Source organism: Thermomyces dupontii (genome assembly GCF_041956625.1).
Source record: "Thermomyces dupontii strain NRRL 2155 unplaced genomic scaffold VTN31scaffold_1, whole genome shotgun sequence".
Lineage (NCBI taxonomy): Eukaryota > Fungi > Ascomycota > Eurotiomycetes > Eurotiales > Trichocomaceae > Thermomyces > Thermomyces dupontii.
In genome coordinates this window covers 3861661-3872496 of record NW_027192307.1, presented here as the reverse complement: position 1 = coordinate 3872496, position 10836 = coordinate 3861661, and the positions used below count along the sequence as shown (strand labels likewise).

Sequence of the window (10836 nt, the reverse complement as noted above, 5' to 3'; positions counted from 1 at the left end):
GGGGGAAGGCGGAGACTTGCCGGGTATCTTTCGGGGAGCGGCCTTGCTGAGATCGGCCAGTCGCCGCGCAGCCAAGCTGCCTTTGAATGAATCCTCCTTGGCAGTGGACGGCTCTTCCGAAGAATGACAGTATTTCCTCCCGCTTCTTCAACGGTCCAGCTCGACCTCTGTCCAGTCTATGCAGCTTACGAGAACACCGTCTTCGTCCTCTCGGCGGTCATCGACTAATCGTCGCGAATGGGACACAATATGCGCGAGCCTTTCTTTTCCCAAGTTTTCGTGGCCATGGGAGAAAGATCTTCTCGGGCAGACCACTCTGCAAAGCCATGTCGCCATTAGAACCAAAGGTCTTCGCGTCAGTGGCAGCTCCTTGTACATCTACACCCTTCAAGCTTGAGAACGCAAGAGTTTGGCGCAAAGCATGCTTTATACAGTTATCAGCCGTTGATAGCCAGGTAAATCAGCTACAATCGCGCTTCGCATCCATGTCGACCGGCAGCACACCCGGCATGCAATCGCCTCCTGGTGTGGAGAGTAGAGGAGTCAACGGATATGCAACACAAACCGCACCCGCCCCGATGACTCAAAGCCTATCCACAGCAGGGTCTTTATCGGATGCGCGCAGCTCGGCTCAACGGTTTCGCGAACGTCATGCAGACCAGATCGAGGCAGGGAAGAAGAAGCTCATGGCGCTCAACCAATCACGTGACTTTAATAAAATTAGTTCCGATTACACCCGCAGTAGTGAAGCAGACTAGGCCTTACACCCGCAGCATGGCGGGCTTATAACACGTGACTGGATGAGACCCACCAGCGATTCAGATTTCCGTTTGAATAATGAGGAACCGCAGCGCATCGTGCACAATCTGGATACATCGCAGCAGCCCTGCCACTCGCCATTGCTGACAACAATGAATGAGGAGGTGGTCGAGTCGCCGCGCAAGCGGCTCAAGACCGATGTCTCTGGCACGATCGATGACGCTGTGTCTATAACGCCCGATACACTCGTGGCGAATGAAGCTGATGGCCAGTTTCAACGCCTCAGAGAGGCTCAAGTAGGGATAACCGAGTTTGTTAGCACTGATGTACCCGGCTTCGAGGGCGTACTGAAGAAGAGGTACGCCAGTAGGACCGAGATCTCAATCCGCAACTGCTGATTCGCCTTTCAGATATTCAGATTTCCTAGTTAATGAAATCCTGCCCTCGGGTGAGGTGCTTCATCTGCGTAGTCTCCAAGTCCCAGAGTCGATGGGCCTGACCCGAATCGACACAGAAGGGGGTGCTAGGCAGACCGACGGCCAGCAAAAGCAAACTGCAGGGGACGGGCAGCAGCCTATCGAATCTATCAAGGAATCCAAAACTGACATTTCGGAGTTCCAAATCTCTGAAGAGGACCGTTCTCTCCTGCATTCGTATCTGACCGCAGAGGTCGCACAGGAGATGATCGATTTCCACGCTCGTGTCCGAGCTTCTCCAAATAAACGGCCGGGAGAGTTTGGTCGCGTCAGCGCGGGCACCATCGACGACCGTGAGCTGCGGACGAAGATTCACCATGCAATCCGGCGCATTTTTAATTCACTGCTAGAGTCCAGGACCGAGCAGGATGGGTCCCTGATTGTCATGGCTGCTCCAAACCGCCACAAGCGCAAGGCTCAGGGGTTCCGCGGAGTGGATGGAAACGTGCGACATGGGAGGCCTAGTTGGGAAGAGCTGGGGGGACAGTACCTACACTTCACCATGTACAAGGAGAACAAAGACACGATGGAGGTACTCTTTTTCCTCGCTCGTCAGCTCAAGATGAATACGAAGAGCTTTCAGTTTGCCGGAACCAAAGACCGCCGCGGCGTGACCGTGCAGCGAGCCTGCGTCTTCAAGGTCTATGCCGATCGGCTGGCAGAACTCAACAAAACGCTTCACAACGCAGCGTTGGGAGACTTCGAGTACCGAACGCATCCGTTGAGCCTGGGTGATCTGAATGGGAACGAATTTGTGATCACACTGCGAGACTGCAGCTTCCCTGCGCAGAGACCGGAGGGGCTATCAACCTTGGATTGGGCCAAGGAAATTGTTGGAAAAGCGCTGCGCAACCTCAGAGAACGTGGGTACTTGAACTACTATGGCCTCCAACGGTTCGGGACCTTTTCGATGGGAACGCACGCCATTGGCGTCAAGATGCTGCAGGGAAATTTCAAGGGCGCCGTCGAGGGAATCCTCCATTTCCTTCCGGAGGTCCTCGCTGCCGCCCAAGACACTTCTGAGTCGGACGTGTCCAAGTCGTTGATCAGTGCCGACGAAAAGGCTCGCGCGGAGGCAATACATATATTCCAGACCACACAGAATGCCAATGCTGCGCTCGCCAAGCTTCCAAAGAAGTTCTCTGCCGAGTCGAGTATAATCCGGTATCTGAACCGCATTCCGACAGACTTTCTGGGTGCGCTTCAGGCAATTCCGAGAAACCTCCGCCTTATGTATCTCCATGCGTATCAATCATTGGTATGGAACCATGCAGCAAGCGAACGGTGGCGCCGTTGGGGGAGCAAAGTGGTAGAGGGCGACCTGGTCATCGTCGAGCAATCCAAAGGCGACACCGAGCAAGTCGATGCCGACGGCGAGATCATCGTTAACCCCCAGGCCGAGGACCGGTCCAGCAGTGCGGACGAGATGTTTGTCCGTGCCCGCCCGCTCTCTGCGGAGGAAGCAGCCAGTGGCAAATACTCGATCTTTGATGTCGTCCTTCCTCTACCGGGATTCGATGTTGTCTATCCTGCCAACGAAATGACAGATTTCTACAAAGAGTTCATGGGCAGCGAGCAGGGCGGCGGCCTGGATCCGTTTGACATGCGGAGGAAATGGAAGGATCTCAGCTTGAGCGGGAGCTACCGCAAACTCCTTAGTCGACCGGGCGAGGACTACTCGTACGAGGTTCGGAGCTACATCGACGAGGATCAGGCGTTCGTTCAGACGGATCTGGACCGACTCAATGGCAAGACTATCGAGGAGACGTCCAAGCCGGACAATGAAGGCCGTCTTTCGCCTAACGCCAAGGAAAAAATCGCGGTGATTATGAAGTTCCAGCTGGGGAGCAGTCAATACGCCACAATGGCGCTCAGGGAGCTCATGAAGATGGACGGATTGAAGGAGTACAAGCCGGGCTTCAGCCGGGGACGATAGCAGTCTCCATTGTTTCGTATAGAACGCAGATAGTAACTGTCTGTAACCACGAAGAAAAGATGATAATCCAGCTTTGACTGTAACAAGTATGACAACAAACCCAGTGGATAAAGGGATTCGGTTTATTCAAGAATTCTGCCGCCAGCCGGTGCCGAATCAGCAATGGAATGATGGCACAGCATGCGCTGCATCCAGAATATTCCAATACGCACCATACACAGTACATACGGAGAAAAGGACAGCCGGAACAGGATGCTTAGGATACCAGGACGATCCACCCGCTTGACCCACGGGCCCTTTGAGTATCGCTCGCCCGAATTGAAGAAGTTGCTGACAAGGGGCTCCATTGTCGCTTCGAACGTGCTTCCTCGATTGAGATAGCTTCAGATTCTGGATGAACCAGGTTGTCGTTGGTGTTTCGGGATCGACTATCGGCCGTTCATTCAGTCAGCAAAGGGTTCGGGGCTATGACTTAGCCTCAGTTCACCGGAACCTGTCCACGACACGATATTGGAGCTAGGTCGCAGCAGGTATACGGTAGACAGGAGGTCGGCTCGGAAAACGGCTTTCGAGAGGAATGCATCGAGACAAGGACGACAAACATCGACGATCAGATCCAAAAAGGAGCTGTATGTAGTGGCAAGCGCGGTCGCAAAAGAGTCCCAAAGTCATGCCCAGGGGAATGACCATTCTTAGACAGAATCAGGAGAAGTTTCACGTGCGACGTTTGCAACAACCAATATCTTCGAGCAGACGAGGATTTGGTGCGATGGGATCGAACTCATTGATGTTGGATTCGTACAATAACCCATGTGAGGTCCTCATTAAGGAAGGCCAGTGACAGCTCCGAATTGCAGCCAGATGCCCATCCTCAGCACTGATACGGGCCTGGCAGATATGGTCACAATGAGAGCCTCCCTACTCTCCATTAGTTATCAATCGTTTAGAAGAATGGTTACGTCCTCCGAAAAGGTGGCAGCCAGACTGAATAAACGGTTCGGAGATGCTGGCCAGTACTACATTCCTTGTCGATCAAGGGTTGCAAGACATCACCTTTCACACTGGGAGAAAGCCAGCACGATCTCCGCACACACTCGTAACTATCTGGCTGAGAATGAGACGACCATCCACTGATCCGTTGAAAGCCTTGTTGCCAGAGCCCCAGGTGGTGAAGGAAGTTTCCCCCTAGGCACAGAAGTCCCACGAGATCAGACTCCAGAGACATTTGGATGGGATACCTTCCACAAGCATCGCGTTTTGGAACCTTGCAAGACCTTGGTTCGTGTCCATATCGCTTCGGGTTTCCCGCCCGTTTGGTGGTTGGCGGGGGGCCCGGTGCTTGCGCATGGCTGAAGGGCTTATTTTGAGCACCTTCGTTTCAGTGCCGGCCATGGTGTTTGCGGTGACTGTTCCTGTGCATTGTTTCTCGGCGGACGCGTCTCCATCGGGGTCAGCTCTAGTTATTGACATGCCTCTGTCTGGAGTCTGGCGGTGATGGCGACCTCTTGTTCCCAAATCAAATATCCTCTCTAAAGCCGGCAACAACACCCGCGAAACCAAGAACTCGGGACAGCTGGTGGCTATCAGCCTGCTTGAATACATACCTTGACGCTGTTGCTCCGCAGTCCGCGGGGAACAAGCAACAGGTACGTGTCAAGTGTCAACACTCAAACTTACCATTTTCAGTAACTGCGGAGTAGTCAGCCTTATCAATGATGGGTACCATAACAGTTATCACGTGATAAATAGGCCTAATGTCTCCGATGAGACGGTCATGCTGAAGCAGTGTTGTCCATGATACGACAATAGTCTTGTCGAGGCATCGGACTTGATCCCCGCACACGGCTTTGGTTCTCGGGTCCCGACGTAAAGACGAGCAGTCAGCAGCCATGAATGGGCTACGCGAAGTTATGAAAGAGGGCTGGCATCCCAAAGGCCGGGATGGGGGTCGAGAGAGCTGGCGAGGTGACTTCAAAGGGATCAATCAAGTGGTTCGTCTAAAATTGGATCCTATGCTCTACGAAGACGGTTGAAGCTGACAGGGATCCTGTCAGGCTGGCTGGGTGGGTGTGAGCAAGGATTCGACGTCGGACGCCCGAACGGAGCGCGTCGCTCGACCCCTCTCGTCGTTGAAGGATCCGGCATCCTTTGGGCCACCACCAAAGCGCGTAGATCGCGGTGCTGCTGCTGCTGTCAGTGACAGGAGAACATCGGTCGGAACCCCAACCTCTGGGTCGTATACGCAGCCAGGGAAGACCACTCCGGAAGGAGGTTCCCAGAATGCATCAACACCGCCAGCATTACCGTATCGTCAGAACCGGACTGGGCTTTCTACGGATCATCTTCCGCCGCCGCCCACCCGTTCGCAGTCTGTGAGACCGAGCGTCCCGCCACGTCTGCCGGCACGAAGCGGAACAAGTCCGGCTGTTTCTGAGTCTTCGCCTTCTCCGCCGCCGCCATATACTAACAGTCAGGAGCCGTCCCAACTGAACCAGGCTGCCATTTCTCGTCTAAGCCAAGCGGGAGTGTCTGTCCCTGCTCTAGGGATCAGCCGAACAACATCCGATGCCGGTCCTGGCAATCAAGTAGCAGCATCAGCAAAACAGTTATCAGCCGTTGATAGCCAGGTAAATCAGCTACAATCGCGCTTCGCATCCATGTCGACCGGCAGCACACCCGGCATGCAATCGCCTCCTGGTGTGGAGAGTAGAGGAGTCAACGGATATGCAACACAAACCGCACCCGCCCCGATGACTCAAAGCCTATCCACAGCAGGGTCTTTATCGGATGCGCGCAGCTCGGCTCAACGGTTTCGCGAACGTCATGCAGACCAGATCGAGGCAGGGAAGAAGAAGCTCATGGCGCTCAACCAAAAATATCGAATCACCGAGCGCATCAATGAGTTCATAGAGGACCAAACCTCACCGGCAGAGCCGGCCCCGGGGCAAGCGGTTCCCCCCGGTCCGCCACCGCCGCCGCCTCCGCATCCGAATCTGAGCGGCACTGCGTCGAGTAGTTCCAACATCGACGTCGAGGCGCTCAATCGCCGGAAGCCCCCGCCGCCACCTCCACCAGCCAAGAAGGCTGCACTGAAGGCGGCACCGGTGCAAACCGCGCCTACGGCGACGCCTTCTCCGCCGCCGTTACCGTTGGAGACGAAACCCCGTTGATTCGTGGACCCGTGCAGGTACGAGTAGTTATGTGTATATGCATCATACGAGTTGATGTACTTTGTACTGCGCATGAAGTTGGGATTTAAGCATATGTTATGGTTGACATGGCGTTGGATCGAAATTTTGAGGCCGGAAATGTACGACAATGCGTTATCTATGTACCTTGTGTGTGTACTCCGTTACAACGCCTCGTAGGGCATTTATCAGTATTCCAAATCACATGTTCGCATTCACAGCAATCCTCAAGGACCGGCTCTTTGTTGGGATGCCAAGCCTGCGGACCACGGGAAGATTTTTGCCAAGAGATCTGGAAAACATTCCCCCAGGTCCGAAACCCGAAAGCCGAACCCCTAATCTTACCGAAAGAGGAAACTCACCAGCGCGACCATACCAAAACCCGTTAGTCGGATCGGCCCGAACTCGATCCACCTTCCCTATATCGGATTCTCGGCAATAGAATATCACGTGCACGGTTCCTATTTCCAATGGGAGATCCCAGCACGTGAATTGGTTATGACAGTTGTCGCGCGACTGCAAACGGGTCGCGTGCAGATGATGTCAGTCCGCGCGTCCGTGACCCAATCAAGGGCCTCTACGGCAGGCGGCTTTAGGTCATGGTGAGTTAACTGAGCGGAAGCCGAGGTTTTTCTTCTCTGAGAGGGCGGGAATTCGCAGCAAGGGCAAATCCCAACAAATTTACTAGCCAAGATTTGAGCATTTAGGTTTTATCCCTGAATTTTTCAGTTCGCGTCTGCATAACTTCAACAACCGCGACTTTGTGAATTGCGAATTGAGATTTGAGATTTCGAGCTGATCAGTGCGTCCGCGGTTTCTTTTGCTTTGGCAGATCTATTCCAGAATTGATTTGTGTGCGTTGATAAGATTGCCCAGTTGTCCCAATTGATTCATCCCTATTTTTTTTTTTTCCCACGCGCCTTGCATTTTCCCAACGTCACTGCGGTCCCTCACCAGCAATCCTGCTTTCAGCGGTTCGATTGAACCCGGCAATGGTGCAATACACCAGCCCTTCGGGGCCGTCGCTGCAACTGCGATTCCCCCCGATACGTTACTTTAGCTTCCCGTCGTCTAAACCCGCGAGTCTGCCGCCGCCCTCACCGAATGACTTGTCTCCGACGTTGCCGGCATGGGCGCAACCGTTCCGAATCCCGCCGGCGCTGTTCACGCGATTGTTGGATGCGCGTGTGCCGATCACTATTGCCAGCGTGTACGCGGTGACAGTGGTGACGATGAACCAGATCAACAAGCGGCGCGGGTACCGGCCGTGGGCGGTCAGCAAGACGCGCGTCTTCCGGTGGTTGGTGATTCTGCATAATGTGTTGCTGGCAGTGTACTCGGCATGGACGTGCAAGGGCATGTTCGATGCGCTGCGGAGCTCGTTGCCGCCGCTCTGGGGGGTTTCTGAAGACGGAGAAGGAGGGTTGGTTGCCGTTGTCGACGCGTTTTGCAAGATCAATGGCCCGCGCGGGCTCGGCAACGGTGCGCTGTACGACTCTGCGGCTCATCAATGGGTGCTCCCGAACCCGGCGCACCGGCTGGCGAGTAACGGCGAGCCGGACCCCACGGACGTCGGCCGGCTGTGGAACCAGGGCCTCGCGTACTACGGATGGTTGTTCTATCTTTCCAAGTTCTACGAGGTTGTCGACACGGCCATCATCCTGGCGAAGGGCAAGCGGAGCTCGACGCTGCAGACCTACCACCATGCAGGCGCAATGATGTGCATGTGGGCGGGTATCCGGTACATGGGACAGCCGATTTGGATTTTTGTGCAGTTCAATTCGTTTATTCATGCTTTGATGGTGAGTTCTCGTCTCCAGAAATTGCAGTAGGAAAAAGGCATCTAACGCAAGAACTAGTACACCTACTACACAATGACCGCCCTGTCCATCCGAGTCCCGCGCGTAATGAAGCGCACCCTCACAACGATGCAAATCACGCAGTTCGTAGTGGGCACGTTCGCCGCCAGCATATACCTCTTCATTCGCTACTCGATCCCCATTCCTGCGTCGTCGGCCAGTAAGCTTCAAAACCTGGTTGGCGGTCTGTTCCCCTTCTCCGAGTCCGGTGTCGCAACCGCCAGCGCAGGATTCCTCCCATGGTTGAAGAAGCTCGCTTTCCGAGCCGCCGGTGCCGAAGGTCTAGCAGAAAACGTGCGGAATGCTCAGGGGCAGCCTTTTGGTGCAGACGCGTTGCAAACCGCCCGATATCGGTGGCAACAACAGGCTCATCGGGTTGATTACCACTGGGTCGACTGCGTCGACACCCCCGGCCAGTCGTTCGCCATCTGGCTCAATGTTATGTACCTCCTCCCGCTGACGTACTTGTTCTGCCGGTTCTTCGTGCGGTCGTATCTGCACCGCAAGGAGCCCGCGGTGCCGGCTGCCACCGCTGCGGGAACGCAGATCCAGCTTGCGGAGCAGGCTGGCCGGGATGCACTCAAGGGCGTCTCGCGCGAGATCCGCATGGCGACAATGAAGCAGAACGGCGAGGAGGACGTGTCTGGGACGGAGGAGGAGCCCGCCGTCGGAGATGAGCAGCCTCGGCAGGAGAAAGAAGGGGAGGAAGAAGACGGATCCTTCGCCGCCGTTCCGCGCAAACGCCGCGCGAAACGCAGCAAAGCTGCCACCACACCGGAAGAGACGGAGTCGGTGTTTCCCTCGCAGACGCAATCGCAGAAGCCCGTTGAAAAGTCGAATGTTTACGGTGTTTTGAAAGAGGACTCGTCGTCATAACAGTGGATGAACATGAACAGATCATAATCAAGAGGCAGAGGAAAGAAGGACAAAAAGATCGGGTTGGATTTCTGTTGCCAGCGGTGGATGAGAAAAAAAAAATTGTTGAGATTTTTGATTCAACTTTTGTCATGTATATAGTTCATGTGCTACGCTACGGTTTATGTATTAATCATGAGTTAATAGTGATGATTCAAGGTCACTGAATCTTTTGGTACTTCAGGGTATCTGTTTAGGAGTTGGACGACTCATTCACTTTTACATCCATCTATGCCAGTTGATGGAGGTGATCCGACAGATTGCCACGCACCAGCCAAGTTAGCCAGCTTATCAGGAAAACTACTGTAGAACGTCTACGAGTCCGTTAGACGGTCGGTTTAGCTAGAGCAATTCTTCATAACAAAACTAATTTGACAGCCTTTATCCCTGCAGTGTATTCGTTCGTTGATCACGCCGCTCTTGATACCGCATTGTTGGGAAAACTGAAGTCTCCGCTTCTCTGGACTCGCGCCCTTGATCTCGACGAGTGCAAATTGGTATGAGCGCATGGTTGTGGCCTGGTTGCAGGCATTGAAGATCTCCAACTCCACGAAATCTACGTCCCAGTGGTAGACCATATCAGGTGTGGGAGTTGAATCGGGACGGTCGTCAATTGGTTCCATCGGATGCTAAAGCTTGTCCATACTGTAAGGTCATATGCGAAGTCTACTGTGCCGCCGTCAACATCCAAAGTCGCAAGGAACCCGTCTTATTTGTCCTGTGGCCGAAGGAGTGTTGCCGGAAATGGTTGGGTCTCGTCATACTATTCTTCGGGTATACTCGTCCACACAATGTCCCAACAACGATAGGTGGAAATAAATGCCTTGTGTCCACTAGATGTCCGGTGGTCAATGTGCACTTGGTCTGTTGCACCTCCAGCGGGATCTGTGTCCCAGTAGATGTCGAATGTCACCAGCGTGTTCTCATCTACATCCATGTACTACTTATTGTGCCCCCCACGTACTTGTCCGCCGTGATAACAACAATATCGCAATCCGATACGAGAAGGTCCCAGACAGTATTTCCTCCCGCTTCTTCAACGGTCCAGCTCGACCTCTGTCCAGTCTATGCAGCTTACGAGAACACCGTCTTCGTCCTCTCGGCGGTCATCGACTAATCGTCGCGAATGGGACACAATATGCGCGAGCCTTTCTTTTCCCAAGTTTTCGTGGCCATGGGAGAAAGATCTTCTCGGGCAGACCACTCTGCAAAGCCATGTCGCCATTAGAACCAAAGGTCTTCGCGTCAGTGGCAGCTCCTTGTACATCTACACCCTTCAAGCTTGAGAACGCAAGAGTTTGGCGCAAAGCATGCTTTATGATTACCTCTACATGAAATGAGAAAATAGACCGCCATCGTATAGAGACCTAGGACGGCTCAATCAAGGAGAATTAGAACTTTGAAGATCGAGGACCAATTGAGCGATGCAATGCGCACCCTCTGGACTCGAACAACCTTTGCCGGGTCTAGGTACGCACAGGATGACTTCAAGCAGGAGCTCGAGAGGCAAGGTGCCGACGATAGTACTATCATACTGTCTTCGAATCATTTCCCCCTTCGGAGTCGATCTCGAATTCGCCTATAGTCCGCACCACGTTTCGTCTCGCGTTTTCATGTCAGATCGAGTATCGCGTCCGCCAATACGCCATGAGATGATTGTTCGCAAAAAGGGTTTGGCAATCCGGGTCTCTATGCAACTCCGG

The 10836-nt window shown here is 53.9% G+C and overlaps 4 protein-coding genes across 4 annotated transcripts; all 4 read left to right on the top strand.

The window, feature by feature from the left end:
- Nucleotides 1–911: 911 nt before the first annotated feature.
- On the top strand, nt 912–3171 carry VTN31DRAFT_1455 (uncharacterized protein; the record flags this gene model as incomplete). The annotated part of the gene is made up of 2 exons (XM_069401514.1): nt 912–1117; nt 1170–3171. 2 exons carry the CDS (start codon nt 912–914, stop codon nt 3169–3171), a joined length of 2208 nt encoding a protein of 735 aa, XP_069264311.1.
- Nucleotides 3172–5060: 1889 nt separating this feature from the next.
- VTN31DRAFT_1454 (uncharacterized protein) lies at nt 5061–6341 on the top strand (the record flags this gene model as incomplete). Its single annotated transcript, XM_069401513.1, has 2 exons — nt 5061–5162; nt 5226–6341. The coding sequence occupies 2 exons, from the start codon at nt 5061–5063 to the stop codon at nt 6339–6341; spliced, it is 1218 nt and encodes a 405-aa protein (XP_069264310.1).
- A 1010-nt stretch (nt 6342–7351) lies between these two features.
- Nucleotides 7352–9094, top strand: VTN31DRAFT_1453 (uncharacterized protein; the record flags this gene model as incomplete). Its single annotated transcript, XM_069401512.1, has 2 exons — nt 7352–8161; nt 8219–9094. The coding sequence occupies 2 exons, from the start codon at nt 7352–7354 to the stop codon at nt 9092–9094; spliced, it is 1686 nt and encodes a 561-aa protein (XP_069264309.1).
- Nucleotides 9095–9970: 876 nt separating this feature from the next.
- On the top strand, nt 9971–10468 carry VTN31DRAFT_1452 (uncharacterized protein; the record flags this gene model as incomplete). The annotated part of the gene is made up of 1 exon (XM_069401511.1): nt 9971–10468. One exon carries the CDS (start codon nt 9971–9973, stop codon nt 10466–10468), a length of 498 nt encoding a protein of 165 aa, XP_069264308.1.
- Nucleotides 10469–10836: the final 368 nt, after the last annotated feature.